This window comes from Cydia strobilella, chromosome 20 (genome assembly GCF_947568885.1).
Source record: "Cydia strobilella chromosome 20, ilCydStro3.1, whole genome shotgun sequence".
NCBI lineage: Eukaryota > Metazoa > Arthropoda > Insecta > Lepidoptera > Tortricidae > Cydia > Cydia strobilella.
Genome location: NC_086060.1, coordinates 2,451,328 through 2,468,376, shown reverse-complemented (window position 1 = coordinate 2,468,376; position 17,049 = coordinate 2,451,328). Strand labels below are relative to the sequence as shown.

The following is a 17,049-nucleotide window of genomic DNA, read 5'->3' as shown; positions in this document are numbered from 1 at the left end:
TTCTACGATCAATGAGCTACAGGGTGTTAGTTATTATCAGCGAAAATAAATAATTATTTTGCCTGTTTTTTTTTTTTAATTTTCTTGAGCTAGCAGTCCCTCGAATAATCTTTCTTGCACTTTTGCAGTCGAAGCCGTGTAAACTTTTAGTTTTTAGTCTAACTACGTATGGTGATCCAAGATTAGCGGGTCTTGAGCCTCTAGCTCTCGAGTTTGAGCCCCTTGAGCCTAGCCCGTTGTAAAGCGCGTCGCGCTCGCGCAGTCGCCAGTTTCGCGCCGCGCATCGCACGCAGCAGACGCGTGCGCAATAGTAAGTGATAGGACAGTTCGGATATCGTGATGCGTTCGGGCGTTCTCGCCGTTGTGGTTCTGTGTATAGGTGAGTTTAAGTAAATTAATAAATTAACGATTACTTAACAAAAAAAAAATATTTTTAATTTATAAAAAAAATATATTATGAATAAGTTTTGTTTAGGAAGTGGATCGCATTTATTCAAAAATTTTGCGTGGTCGTTCTCCGTTCCAAGTTTTAGTTTAAATAATATTTCCGGGATGAGTAGAAAAATTATTCCGTGGAACTAAATAATCTTAGGCATCTACTGCAATTTTTTTAATTTAGTTCAGCTGTTCTAAGCTAGAAATGTAGTGGTTAACTTAAGCATTTACATATTAAAGACTCACCAGGAATATATGATCACGCGCCATGTTGCGGAATTTCACTGAAACTAATTTTTTCATACTACACTGAACTGTCACCCTATACATGCACAACAACAGCGCCCTCTTGACAATGATCATATATTACTGGTCAGGCTTTAGATAACTCGTAAAAATTCAAATTTGAAATAATTTTAAAAGTTGATACAATTATAAATACAAGTCTTAATTTAAAGAAACGTTCAAAGGTATCATTCATCTTATTATAGTAGGATAAACCCGGCGCACTTGACCGCTACGTTATTATATTTAACATAATTTTACCCGATGGTATGCAAGTTTCTCCGCTGCCCCACATTTTACTCAACCGCTCACTTGCCCGCCTGGTATCGACATTCACATTTGCATTTACCATTAGGGCTTAGTATTTTTGATATGCATGGGATCGGGGTTCCAGTCCACTAGTTTGTATCCTAGCTCGTTATACACGTGATTTTACTAGTTTAGTTAGTTACTTTCGTTTTTTACACGAATTCTAATAACCTGCTTCTACTACTAAACTACACATTCTGTTCATTTAAATTAGTTTGTCGCTTCCCCAAAGTTGTCTGGAAGAGATTGCTTTATAGGGAAATGATCGCATTTTATCTGTCTCTATATTTCACCTGTGCCCTAGATTATTTATATTTGTATAAATAACAACGATAACAATCGCCCGTTACTATAACATAAAACATAACTATTTTACATTGGTTCGCTACGAAATTAATTTAAGTCAAAGAATTTAATTTCCGTACCATTTCGTACCTTGTCACAGTGACAATCAAATATATAATATTAAAGTCGCTAGGGACCTCATACCATTGTCACTGTGGAAAGGTACGAAATGGTACTGAAAAAAAATTCTTGACTGTTGTACATAGAATCTCAAAAAAATTCAAATTCAAATTCGTTCAAAATGCAGTTGCCATCAAAAAATATCTTTAATTAATACCCAAAATTGGAATTACGGGGTTTTTTTTTATGACAGGTAGTAAATTAAATTAAAATGATATGTTTTATAGAAGACATAGAAACAATATCCTACCTGTCATTAGATTTTGTCTCGCAAAATCCAGAAACTGCGTGAAATACTTTTTAACATTCAAATTAAATCTGGACCCGCTGCACGTTAGTTATTTTTATTTCTTTTTAACTTTTTATTAAATATCAAAATATTGTTACATTAATCACCCAAGTATTCATTCAATGACTATTCATTTATTATTATTCTTTCATTCATTATTGGACCGGTGTGTATTGTGATTTTTATGTTTTTAATGTGTAAATAATTTTATCTGTGTTTGTGATGTTCTTATTATTCTCCCTTTTTAAGTATCTTACTTCTTTCATCGTATTGTCCTCTGTATGTGTGTTTTATGGAATAATTGTCTTTCTTCTTCTTCTTAAGAAAATGTCTAGTAAATAGCCACGTTCAAATATTTAAGAGCACCTCCATCGCTCCGATATATCTGGCTACACAATCCTATCGGTCATTACCAGGCATCGTAAACTGCGAGCGAAATCCATTGAAGTACTAGGGTTGTTACTTAGTCAAAGTCAAGTCAAAGTACGTCATTTCAATGGATTTCGCTCGCAGTTTACGATGCCTGGTCATTACCTGTTGTACTCGTAGTTCAGCTGCATTGCCTAACTGACATTTGCAACCAGTTTCTCAAACAAGACCACATTCAAATTGAACTTTGCACAGTCTGCGAATCTAGAGGGCTATTTGGCTCTTGAGAATCTCAACAGGCTCAACAGCGCATCTCGTGCGAGCTCAGTCAATATCAAATCAAATACAGATTTTTAACTTTGAATTCGGTTTCTACATATTTTCAATATCTTGTACTTGTTTGCGAGCTAGCTAATGTATAATTAAGTACGTATATACGAGTAGGTAACTACTTCACTTCTCGATTACACGAAAAGAAATGTTTGTATGTAGGAGGTGCAAGCGCGCACTGCTTGCCCTTAGAGCTGGTCAAAGACGCCTAGTCTTACTAAGATGGCATATAGTCGAGAAATTCGAACGGGCACCGGCGGGCATGGCGTTAGCCGCGATAGCCAAAGACGCCGGTTCGAATCCGGCCTTCACCACTGGAGGGCTTCGTCACTATCTTTAATATATGACATCTATTACAGTTTTTAATTTATATATGTATAGTTGTGTGACTACTTAAAAAACACAAATAAAAATATTTAATAAAATAATTTGATTTGTTCCCAAAGTTCCCAGATTTGTTTTTCGTTATTTCGCTAAGATTTCCAATATTTCCATACAATGTGACACATTTCGTCGCTCTTAAGTGTACACGACAGCGCAGTGGGTCAGATCGCGAAATCGGAGTACGAGCAAAACAACCGCTCGAAGGAATGTTGGCGCCGCGAATGTCGCTTGTTTGCGATATCCGTGTCCGTTTCCATGTTTATTATTTTTTGTGTAAATTTTGTATGCCGATACCGTAAGCTATTTAAGGTCAATGTGGTGAAGTCCGGCATACAAAACTTGTGGTTGAAAAGACCGTCATAAAAACAATATAGGTAACTAAAAATGCAAAGATTCATCATCATCATCTTCCTCGCGTTATCCCGGCTTTTTGCCACGGCTCATGGGAGCCTGGGGTCCGCTTGGCAACTGACCCCGAGAATTGGCAAAGTCACTAGTTTTTACGAAAGCGACTGCCATCTGACCTTCCAACCCAGAGGGGAAACTAGGACTTGTTGGGATTAGTCCGGTTTCCTCACGATGTTTTCCTTCACCGAAAAGCGACTAGTAAATATCAAATGATATTTCGTACATAAGTTCCGAAAAACTTATTGGTACGAGCCGGGGTTTGAACCCGCGACTTCCGGATTGAAAGTCGCACGCTCTTACCGCTAGGCCACCAGCGCTGTGAAAATTCAAAGATTATTACGCAAAATAAACAATTCTACTTTTAACGATCTCTGCTTTAGTGGTCAACTAGTGGTATCAGCAATTTCGAAAGCTTCGCTCTTTTTGTTCTACCAACCTTCTGTGAAAGTGGAGTATGTGTAACTACGCTCAAGCTAAGCTCAAGAGTTAAAGCTTGTCCACGATCGGTCTTACCTGACAGATGGTCATCCCCAAATTGACCGTAAAACAAATTTCCATTGTTTAGGAAAAACTGTAATAATGTGCTTTACTTCTTAATTACTCATGAGTCACGGATATAAATGGTTACTTCTCACTCACAGATTTTTAGCGTATGAAAATTAAAGTAGATAGATTATTTCTTAACTTACAAAAAAAAACTCCGAACCAAGTTTTATGCCACATTATAAACCGAAAAAAGGAAAGAAGCACTCACCATAGACCAACGATCTGGGCCTACCGCCAACACCGAAGTTTGCAAATTGCGGAGCGACATCTTTCTTTGTCACTAATTACGCCTTAATTGGAGTAAAAGTGAAAAAAAATGCCTGCAATTTGTGAACTTCGATGTTCGCGGTAGGCTTTCTGCTTAAGGTCACATGGAACCTTTGTGGAGATCCTTGTATCTATATATCCTACAGACAACATTTAACGTTTTTTGGCTAGTATCTCCTGGATAACCAAACGGAGACGCCACGTCTGTAATTTTCTGTACAAAAAAGTCTGCCGATTTTTGCGGGGCAGGGGAACGTCAAATGTATATTATACGTAACGTAAAAATAGCCATTTCAGATAAACGTCAGTCCATACATTGTGTATGACCATTGGCCGACTATTTTCGACAGAGAGGAACGCCTGTTAATGGCTCCTCCGTTTGGCTCCTCCTAGGCTAGTATGATGATAGTAATGCGATGCAAAAAAGAGACTTATCACGTAGGCTTGGAAATGTCATCAAACAAGTGACAGTCTCCTTAGGTCAATGGTCACAATCCGTGCCAGTTATCATCCTATGCGAGCGCTCAGCCGCTCCGTTTGCCCGAGGATGCTTGCGTAAGATCTAGTTGCGCAAGAGTCTGCGATGCAGCCTCCTGACAAATTAAAAAAACAAGTATTGCATGAAGCTCAATGGTTGTTATTGACCCACGCGAAAAGAAAAGTAGCATCATAATATAATGTATGTGTAGGCAACTGTCTGTGGTATTGTTGACCTCTGTCTGTGTTGATGTTAAAACCACGGTTGTGTAAAAGTATAGAGTAGAAAAAAATGCAGAGGTGACTAAATATTCGGTGAAGATATATCATACGTATGTAAGAGTTGTACCGATTTATAATCGAAAGTCTTTTCTGCAGGAATAAATAGTAGTAGTTAGTTAGCTATGTTTGGTGACAAAAAGTCTCTAACATTCAAGAAAAAAACGTACTTCCATCTTTAAGGTCGGCATCGCACTTGTAACCCCTCTGGTGTTGTGGGTGTCCATTGGCGATGGCAATTGCTTACTATCAGGTGATTCGTTTGCTCGTTTGCCTCCTAAATATATAATTTAAAAAAACTGTAATATGAAAGTTAAATTGTCGGCTATTACGTTCTTAAATTCTAAGTATTGTATACGCAGCTACCAGAAAGCTTTATATTTTGTCAATTACATTGAGAATTTTGGTCTTGTGGGATAGCCAAGATTTTTTAAATAAGTCTTCCATTCAATCAAAAATGTTTCATTGGGGCGAAACAATTCAATCCGGCTACAATCAAATTGCTACTCGGTCCGCGTTATTTGCATTCTACATCCAATAGGGTTGTTGACACATGTTGAATTTTATAACTAAATCTAGTTAAATAGAAAATGAGCAATTTATAACAGTAAATTGGAAACTAAAAATATACATGGAAATTAAAAAAAAAACCTCAAAAGTTACAAAATTTATTTATTTTTAACTTCGAAATAGGAAAAAAATAATGGTACCATTCGATTCCTTATACATTTTTTTTAAAAATATTGTACAGCAACAATATACATAAACGCAATATTTCACCGATAAAATCGCAATTTCCTTGTTTTCCATACATCGAAACGGCTTCTAAGCAATAGCGACGTTACCTGGTGAGGTCACGATGTATTGCCATTTTGTTACAAGCGTTTCGTCAGTAAAGTGCGGTTGCCAAACTTTGACCATCATTTGTGACTGTTTTATTGCTTTAAGACAATGGGTCCCATACAGACATTTGATCCTCAAAACAAACCTGATCGACTAATACCATTATTAAAATTTGCCAAATACCTTATTCTATCTCATCCCTATTACTCCTCTGTGATGCAACTATTTGTATGTGAAGCTGCAAGGAACCTGATTGAATTGTGCTGGAATTTGCTTAGTGGCTTGAAAGGATTTCCAACCCAGTGTTTCTATTTGAGCTACGAAACAGACGTAAAGATAAATTCTCCGTGCTTTTTCCTTGTTTAAAATACTTTTAGCCGATAAATATGCTGTTTTTCTAGTTTGTTTTAATGGTTTTGTGTATTTATTTCTTGGGTAGTTTTAATACGTCTGCAGCAGTCTAAATGTCGCGAATGATTTTAACAATTTTCTTCTCAGTAGCTGGACTCAGGATGTGTCGTAGTAATTGTAGTAAAGTAGTATAATCTAGAACTATATAACTATAAATAAAATAAAATAATTTAAACCGCCTTAAGGAAAAGTAGAGGTTATAAAAAATATGGTTGTGGTATGGTAAAAATTCGGTTTACGGACGATAATTTTGCGTGATAATGTCATAAGAAAACATTGATGAAAAATTGCATGCACGTTACCATGGAGATCTGTCCACAACGTTACCATGGAGATCGGTCCACAACGTGACACTTTTTCGTGCATGCTGTTGGTGCTCATCGATTTTTAAGACGTTATCACGTCAAAAAAAATAATAGATTTTTCTAGCATTTTTAGTTTTTAACAATAACCATAACTCTGAACAATATTGTTTTTCTTAACATATAACTAAACACAAAAAAATAACCGAGTATTGGTCGAATAAAAAAAACGCGCATAATATTATTCTGTTACTTAATTTATCTGAATGATCATTAATGTATTATTTTCACGTGATTCTGTCTTAGAATGTTACATCACGGTATGTTCACGCTCATTTCCCCCGTTTCCTCAGTCATTAAAGATCAGTTACGATGTGGTTACCATTAACGATAAGCCGGGATGCCTAGCCAAGATGACAATCGTTTACGCCTCAGCGACCGAAACGGTAATCTCTCTCTATCACTTCCATATTAGTGAGACAAAGACTTGAGCGTTTCGTTCGCTACGGAACGTAAACGATTAGCATCTTAGCTAAGCACCCAGGTAGCGGCAACGAACTAAACCGATCTAAATCGCACATCTTTAGTGATTTCTTTTTACGCACTGTTTCTTGGAATACACTAGAAAGCTTAATAAACTGTTAAACGCTGACCATTGACCAGAAGACCATAAAAATCTATTTTATTCAATGATAATGCGTTTTCTGTTCGCTTTCTCATGTTGGTATTATTTAGAAAACGATAGTTTTCTTGAATTGCACCGTTTAAGTAATGTGAAACTTTCTTGCCGGTAGCGCCGTATATAAACGCTTTTACTTTTAAAGTAGAAAATTGGATAAAGTCCGTCTATTTATTTATTTACACTTTATTGCACAAATGAAAAACTTAGTGTACAAAAGGCGAACTTAATGCCAGTTGCTGGTGAAGCATGCATGTGCTTCTTAGTTGCTAAGTCCATCTTTTGTACCATATTTTATGCAAAATAAAGATATTTGATATTTATTTGATATTTTGAGGCATTATGCACTGACTGTTAATATAACATAATGTTTACTCTTTTGTAATAATTTTAAATTAACTCTAGTTAAAGTTGTGGCGTTTCTCAAAGATTCCAAGAATAAGTTGGGAGTCAAATTCCTAAAGGAATAGTAAAAGTTTTCAGACTTAAATCACGAATATATCAAAAAAGTAGTAAATACGCTGGAATTAAACTATGAAAACGGATTATATCGCGTATATGGGTTACAACCGGCGTAGCTTGATCGCGTATCCTTACTTGAACATAATTGTATTGTATGTATCCGATTTTGTATGTAACTTAAAGTTCCTTTATAGTTTATGATGGTCCATTATTTTTGTATGTGGGTATTTTTGCACATTGTAGCTTTTCCTCAGTCACCCGTTGACCACGAACGCTGTAAAGGGTTGACGGTAATCCATACTTTAATAATATTATAAATGCGAAAGTGTATCTATCTGTCTGTCTGTTACCTCTTCACGCTTAAACCGCTGAACCGATTTAGTTAAAATTTGGTACAGAGATAGTTTGAGTCCCGGTGAAAGACAAAGGGTAGTTTTTATCCCAGAAATCATCCTTAAAGGAAATGGATAAAAAGCAGATTGGATAAAAAATAAGTTACCTAAATTACTAACTCCACGTAGACGAAGTCGCGGGCAAAAGCTAGTTACTTGATAATGACGATTGCATAAAAAATATGACATTTAAACTTCAACCTCGCTATACCAAATTAAGCCAGCAAGCAAAAAATAATCATAGATCACAAAACAAAAATCAATATTTCACAGATTATCATAATTCTCACATAACACAAGTAATATTCATAATATTTCGTATGTGAAGTGCAGTTTCTCACGACATTGACCTAGTGTTCTCAGACGCATAAAATGTCAAAAAAGATGAATAAAAGATAGAGAAAAACGTGGTCGCCCTTGGTAACTCGTGCTTTGTTGGTACTTTATTACATACTAGCTTTTGCACGCGACTTCGTCTGCGTGGACTTAGTAACAGCAGCTAAAGTAAGTATAGCGCCTGGAAAAATTCTCATAGCAAATTAGCAGGCACTTCATTAATTACCTCAATTCCACCCCGCTTTTTACTTTCTTAAGGGATGATTTTCGGGATAAAAACTATCCTATGTCCTTCTCAGGGACTCAACCTATCTCTATGCCAAATTTTATCAAAATCGATTCAACGGTTTAAGCGTGAAGAGGGAACACACAGACAGAAAGACAGACAGACTTTCGCATTTATAATATTAGTATGGATGTAAGTAAAAAACTGTTTGTTAAATAATTATAATATAACATGACCGGTATTCAGACATATGTAAACAAGTTAAATCTGTTATGGTTTTCATATTAAATCTGATACGATCCCTCGCGCTTGTTCAGCGGTGGAGGTGGAATGGCTGGTTTAGACATGGAGGCGAGGAAACGAAAGTATTTTTGTATTAATGCCATAAATATGAATAAACATTGTGAGATTAGGGCCTGTTTACACATTGATTAGTGTTTATTCCAAGTTCATACATTTGCAACTAAACGCAAGTAGTAAGCAGCATATTTGAACGCTAACCGGTACACCTTACAACAAAATAAAAAACTAAAAACCCATTTTTGGAAATAAAAATAATCTCTTTTTAACATAACTATTAAACAAAAAATAAAAATAAACCCGTACGCTATATTATGCCAACAAAATCAATTTTATGCCAAAAATGCCTCACATTATTTAGAAAAAGAGCTGATACTCTTCTTACTGCTGGATCGATTTCTATATTAAACATAGCTAAGAAGCACCGCAAGAAAATTCGCTTGTACCTACATATTAGTGTCAAACATAAGATCTATATATAGCACTAAGCACAAAAAGAGGTTGCGTCGGGGGGGTTAAAAACTAACCAGTTGACTTCTAACCCCGGACCACATGTCGATTGCCAAACGTACTCCACCTCGTAGATAATTATCACTAACGGTTAATTAGTACTGCGGTCGCTTTGTGGGCTGCGGTGTCCGTCAACGCCAGCAGGTCGTTGCAGTGAGCTACTTTTGGAAATCGGAAACTAATCCATTGATCTATTTTTCAAACAAAAAACAATATCAAGTACCTTCTAGATCTCTAGTACTAGCTAATAAATATGGTAATTTAATAATTAGTCAAATCAGCTTCATAATTATCATCATCTGAGGCACTACAGTGTCTACAGCCGCGGGTGGGCCTTAGCCTGGTCAAGCAAATCTCTCCAGTCGTATCTATTTGTGGCTTTCCTTCTCCAACTTTTAACTCCTATGGATGTCCTGGTATACGCCGTCCAACCATCTGAGCTTGAGCTTGCCTCTACGTCTGCGGCCCTCCGGTCGGCCTTCTACAAGGCGTTTCAAAGTCTTCTACAAGTCAAATCAGCTTACCTTTATTAAAGGTCGAAACGATTTGTTTAATAAATACTACGAAATTTGTAGAACGAATCCTATGGTGCCACAATGAATCCACCTTGTCCTTCGAAATCCGCGATCCGCGACATCGCGCACACGCGATTTAATGCAAAATGTATAAAAAGTCAAAATGTAGAACTTAGAGGTTTATGAGGATATTTGAGGGTGCAAATTATGCCATATTCGAGCGTTTGCACAGTTCCTACACATATCAACAGTCAAAATGCATTCCGGGATCCATTCGCGTTCCTCATTCGCGAAATAATATTTGATAGCCCATCAAATGCTAGCAAAACTTGGCACAATTTGCGAATCTTTGTACGAGTGGCCCGGGTCACAGAATGTTTTCTTTTGAAATTGAGTGTATTTTGGTGTTTTAATAAGTAAAAAACCGGCCAAGTGCGAGTCGGACTCGCCCACCGAGGGTTCCGTACTTTTTAGTATTTGTTGTTATAGCGGCAACAGAAATACATCATCTGTGAAAATTTCAACTGTTTAGCTATGACGGTTTATGAGATACAGCCTGGTGATAGACAGATGGACAGCGGAGTCTTAGTAAAAGGGTCCCGTTTTTACCCTTTGGCTACGGAACCCTAAAAAAACAATCTTCTAAACTGGAATACCTGTTTTACTGTATTCCAATTTAAGAGATTAGTTCTACTGCCGTTTTTTCCGTTAACGCAATTAATTAGATGCAAAAAGAGGTATAAGAAGCGCAACAAAAACGTGGCACTGCGCAGTTTCAAGTAGAGATGCCCCGAATTGTGGCTTTGGCCGAATACCGAATATTCGGCTCCTCTCTCGGCCGATACGCCGAATATTCGGCATGATATGTGAACATTTTGAGTCACAATTAGTATGAAAACTGTTCGCCAACAAAGCACAACGTTTGCTAAGATATGTTTTTTGTTGAACAGAATCAATGAATGTAGTCAACCAAATTAGATCCATGATAAAAATAAAATATTTTGTAATCAACAAATGCTTAAAATACATTTTAAATGTGAAATATAGTTTAGCTTAGTTTTTGGTTTTTTTTTTGTGTAATTTTGCTTTTTAGTAGTTTTTAGGTAGGTGCAACAGATATTCGATATTCGGTCGAATAGAAGCAAAATTTGCCCGAATACCGAATATTCTGCAAAGTGGCCGAATAGGCCGAATACCGAAGAGTTGCCGAATATTCGTGGCATCTCTAGTTTCAAGTACCTAAGATTAACAACGCTTAGACTTCTTATTATTGTCTAAAATAGGTTTAAGAAAACATGCACTGTAGTTAAATATTAAAATGTTTGTAATTAAATTATATTCAGCATAAATATCGCCAAATTATGTACATCTTCTCCCAATATATGTACATAAGGGTTTAAATAATAGGATAGAGATAGTTTCAATCCCGGGTAAGTAAAAAAAAAACCAAGTGCGAGTCGGACTCGCGCACCGAGGGTTCCGTACTTTTAGTATTTGTTGTTATAGCGATAACAGAAATACGTCATCTGTGAAAATTTCAACTGTCTAGCTATCACGGTTCATGAGCTACAGCCTGGTGACAGTCAGAAAGACGGACAGACGGACAGTGGAGTCTCTAATAATAGGGTCCCGTTTTTACCCTTTGGGTACGGAACCCTAAAAAACATCTTTAAATTACTTAAGGGGCCCACTGACTATCAGTCCGCCGGACGATATCGGCCTGTCAGTTGTTCGGAACTGTCAAATTTTTGTTCTAACTGACAGGCCTATATCGTCCGGCGGACTGATAGTCAGTGGGCCCCTTCATACTTACGTCAGTCGGATTTCAAATGTTTTAATATGTGATTCAATAACAAACATCATAATTACATTATACGTTTTTACAAGTTAATCATCAGTCTTATATTTTCTTAATATTTAATTTAATAAATCAACATACCGCACGTTATATTATACTCGTTGTGGGAGTGGGTCGCGCAGCGGTACATGCAGCGGTCGCTTGCACCGGCTTGCGCTAGTAGATAAAGATATTATCTGCCACAGATACATATAAATATACCATAGATGACGCAAATGCATCTACTTGGCGTGCCCGAACCCTGAGAAATCCTCGGGGTTGACTGTCGCTCTTGACAGTCCACGCGCGTCAGTTTTGCACAGTTCCTACACATATCAACAGTCAAAATGCATTCCGGGATCCATTCGCGTTCCTCATTCGCGAAATAATATTTGATAGCCCATCAAATGCTAGCAAAACTTGGCACAATTTGCGAATCTTTGTACGAGTGGCCCGGGTCACAGAATGTTTTCTTTTGAAATTGAGTGTATTTTGGTGTTTTAATAAGTAAAAAACCGGCCAAGTGCGAGTCGGACTCGCCCACCGAGGGTTCCGTACTTTTTAGTATTTGTTGTTATAGCGGCAACAGAAATACATCATCTGTGAAAATTTCAACTGTTTAGCTATGACGGTTTATGAGATACAGCCTGGTGATAGACAGATGGACAGCGGAGTCTTAGTAAAAGGGTCCCGTTTTTACCCTTTGGCTACGGAACCCTAAAAAAACAATCTTCTAAACTGGAATACCTGTTTTACTGTATTCCAATTTAAGAGATTAGTTCTACTGCCGTTTTTTCCGTTAACGCAATTAATTAGATGCAAAAAGAGGTATAAGAAGCGCAACAAAAACGTGGCACTGCGCAGTTTCAAGTAGAGATGCCCCGAATTGTGGCTTTGGCCGAATACCGAATATTCGGCTCCTCTCTCGGCCGATACGCCGAATATTCGGCATGATATGTGAACATTTTGAGTCACAATTAGTATGAAAACTGTTCGCCAACAAAGCACAACGTTTGCTAAGATATGTTTTTTGTTGAACAGAATCAATGAATGTAGTCAACCAAATTAGATCCATGATAAAAATAAAATATTTTGTAATCAACAAATGCTCAAAATACATTTTAAATGTGAAATATAGTTTAGCTTAGTTTTTGGTTTTTTTTTTGTGTAATTTTGCTTTTTAGTAGTTTTTAGGTAGGTGCAACAGATATTCGATATTCGGTCGAATAGAAGCAAAATTTGCCCGAATACCGAATATTCTGCAAAGTGGCCGAATAGGCCGAATACCGAAGAGTTGCCGAATATTCGTGGCATCTCTAGTTTCAAGTACCTAAGATTAACAACGCTTAGACTTCTTATTATTGTCTAAAATAGGTTTAAGAAAACATGCACTGTAGTTAAATATTAAAATGTTTGTAATTAAATTATATTCAGCATAAATATCGCCAAATTATGTACATCTTCTCCCAATATATGTACATAAGGGTTTAAATAATAGGATAGAGATAGTTTCAATCCCGGGTAAGTAAAAAAAAAACCAAGTGCGAGTCGGACTCGCGCACCGAGGGTTCCGTACTTTTAGTATTTGTTGTTATAGCGATAACAGAAATACGTCATCTGTGAAAATTTCAACTGTCTAGCTATCACGGTTCATGAGCTACAGCCTGGTGACAGTCAGAAAGACGGACAGACGGACAGTGGAGTCTCTAATAATAGGGTCCCGTTTTTACCCTTTGGGTACGGAACCCTAAAAAACATCTTTAAATTACTTAAGGGGCCCACTGACTATCAGTCCGCCGGACGATATCGGCCTGTCAGTTGTTCGGAACTGTCAAATTTTTGTTCTAACTGACAGGCCTATATCGTCCGGCGGACTGATAGTCAGTGGGCCCCTTCATACTTACGTCAGTCGGATTTCAAATGTTTTAATATGTGATTCAATAACAAACATCATAATTACATTATACGTTTTTACAAGTTAATCATCAGTCTTATATTTTCTTAATATTTAATTTAATAAATCAACATACCGCACGTTATATTATACTCGTTGTGGGAGTGGGTCGCGCAGCGGTACATGCAGCGGTCGCTTGCACCGGCTTGCGCTAGTAGATAAAGATATTATCTGCCACAGATACATATAAATATACCATAGATGACGCAAATGCATCTACTTGGCGTGCCCGAACCCTGAGAAATCCTCGGGGTTGACTGTCGCTCTTGACAGTCCACGCGCGTCAGTTTTTGCAGCCGGACGTCCGTGAAAACTTAATAAATGCCTCGTTGCGTGATAATTAACTGCAACAGCCCAAAAATTAAAACCCAAAGGTAAAAACATATTTCCTATCACAGGTAAGTAATTTTAAAACTATATTATGCGTCAATTTTGTATGAAAAAGTCGGCACGCTTGGTTTCAATACAAATCGTGATATTTGCGTCATCTAGCGTATATATTAAATCTGTGTTATCTGCCAAAAGCGTAAGAGCCATCAAATTTCTGTGTATAACAACTTTTGTCAAGTTTTAAGGTAAAAGTGCTAAAAGATTATCATCAACGCAAATCATGGCCAGAAAAGTACGCATACTATATTATAATGATGACCACGCGACATGTTATTATGTTATTAATGTCAGAATGACGCCAACTGTCTAATATCAATAAATTGGTATTAGTTTGGTGTATGGATGGTATAGAAAGGATGCCAATCTCTTATGGCAGAATTGTTGCAAAAGTGACCGCTTTCAGCTTTAAATAATAGTTCCTAATCTCTCCGGTGGCGCTAGTTAGGCTCTGGGACATGAGTATAACATGAACCATATAAGGCAACAAATAACCCGACCAAATTACGTAGGTTGTTTTTGGTAGTATTTCGGTGTATGGTGGCGCCGCCTAATTACTGTTTTTTGATGGACACTTTTCGTACATAGAGATTTGGCTCCTTTATATAGTCTCCATGGTTTGGTGTTTAATCTTCGGTGAAGTAATCCAGTCCCAATATTACTCAGATGCTTACGTGACAATTAATACCTGTCGGTTATTTTCGGAAAATCATATTACCACCAGCGTATTCATAAATTTTATACCTATATAAATATAATAATATATTTTATTAGAATATTTGGTCCCATTCTGTATCCGCTTTTAGTCAGTATGCCTGCATAAAACATTGGTCATTATAAATATGAATTAGTTAAGCCTTAATACGTCAAAATGACTTATAAAATACTCATAAGAGTTATAAGTCCTTTTAGTTTTAACGTCTAAAAGCTAACTGCTAAATTAAAGGTCTTTGGAGACACGAAATAATTACAGTTGGTTAAGTTTTAAGTATTATGTAAAGTGGAGGTAATCCTCCACTGCCTAATGGCACACATGAATATGGATTAGGTCTTATGTAGCTAGATTAAAGTTTAAATTTTATTAAGTTGAACTTTGAGACGAGGTTAGGTCAACGAGTCTAGCTCTGAAATTATTTAATGTGAATACTTTGGTTAGTAAAATAATTATGTTTAAATGTTTTTGTTATACTTACTAAGGTAAGTTTCTATAGATTGCGGTAAAACATATTATATTTACATTCAACGGACATCAACGCGCTCAAAACCTAACCTAACTTTTTAATGATAGGTAATGTTTTTTTTTTTCGTATTATATTACATACACCAGCTCGATAAAAAAGTATAGAATATCAGATAGGTATATCTCCTAAAATAGGAGTCATGGAGTCATCATCAAAGTCATCAACTCATCAGAAACAGGAAGACAAAAATTAAGATTATTACTTAAATCTAAAACTGAAATCTACATAATTAATGCGTCTATTGATTGCAGCTGATTGATACGATTTACGAGCTTAGAACATGAACATGAATATTAGATCTTGATAGACTATGATTGCTGGGCTCATGACTGTGAAAGTTAACAGATAACGATAAAAATGTGACGACAGTGAAAACAACGGTATTGGCTTGCTATCTTGTCAGTTTACACACAGACATAAACATACACAACACACTATAGAGTCAAACCAAGAAAAGTCTGCAGAGATTTTGACAGCACACGCAGTGCAGGTTATGGATGGTATTGAAAGGATGCCAATCTCTTATGGCAGAATTGTTGCAAAAGTGACCGCTTTCAGCTTTAAGTTATAGTTCCTAATCTCTCCGGTGGCGCTAGTTAGGCTCTGGGACATGAGTATAACATGAACCATATAAGGCAACAAATAACCCGACTAAATTACGTAGGTTGTTTTTGGTAGTATTTTGGTGTATGGTGGCGCCGCCTAATTACTGTTTTTTGATGGAACCTTTTCATACATAGAGATTTGGCTATTTATATAGTCTCCATGGTGCAGGTGTTATTTTAAACGTCAAACTTCTATGAAATTATGACGTATAAATAACACTGGCACTGCGTGTGATGTCTAAATCTCTGCAGACTTTTTTTGGTCTAACTCTAGTAACTTATCGGTTGGACAAACCGAGTGTGTACAGTCAAGGTATTATATATCTATACGAACAGTGCCAATAATATGTACACACTACCTTAATATATTAGCAGTAAGGTCTTGTATACATATTCTGTGCAGTTTATCCGTGTCGATATTTGATACTTTGACTGTAATGTATTTTCCGGAAATCGTTTTTTTTCCAAGTTGCGATTTCTGCATTTTCCCAATTTTTGCCACTTTATTTTTCTTAATAGTTTTCTTTCCATAAAGCATTTCTATTATATTTATTTTTCAATAGCTGCTTTTCCTGATAAGTTTTCTAATCATTCGCATAATTTCCCACTATATTTTGTTTGTTTAGAATCACGGAAGAGTGTAATTTGACAGAGTTCAGACAGATAGGTGTCATAGGTGTGACAACGAGCAAAGCGAGGAGGAGGGTGCTAGGTGAACAGCACACACACAAACACACACCCACACACACACAGTTACTAAAACAATTTATAACAATTATTAGTTGAATACACCCGAAAAACATAACTTTCTTCATAAGTAGGTTAAAACAATTATGTTATTCACATAATGGATTTTCTCCGTTTCCATTGTTCCTCGTAATTTGGTGTTTAGTCATTTGACGATTACGTAACAATATTAAAGATCTATGGAGTGTATAAGATAAATAAAGTCTAAGAAAGAAACGTGTCTCGGATAATCAAGAAAAAATATGCTCGAAAAGATGGCGCCATACCTTTGGCCTATACTAGTGTAGATAACGATACCGTTTCATATATCTTAACTATTTTAACACGTATCAGTGAAAGAACATGGGTCAAATTCATATGGTGTTCTAAAACTTTTAATCCTGTGTCGAAAGATGGCAGTAAATTTACTGTGACTACAAAATTTACTATAACAATAAGCTTCTATACCTACTCGATTCT

General features: G+C 36.5%; 1 protein-coding gene across 4 annotated transcripts in view; it reads left to right on the top strand.

The window, feature by feature from the left end:
* Positions 1-220: 220 nt before the first annotated feature.
* Positions 221-17,049, top strand: part of LOC134750472 (protein Skeletor, isoforms B/C) — a 91,859-nt gene continuing 75,030 nt past the window's right edge. For 2 of the 4 annotated variants that reach the window (XM_063685635.1, XM_063685633.1), the window contains exon 1: positions 232-379. In XM_063685635.1, the coding sequence (XP_063541705.1) occupies positions 340-379 (40 nt within the window). In that variant the 5' untranslated portion in view covers positions 232-339. Of the gene's footprint in view, positions 380-17,049 lie in introns of all 4 variants that reach the window. The other 2 variants (XM_063685636.1, XM_063685632.1) reach the window with 2 other exon arrangements.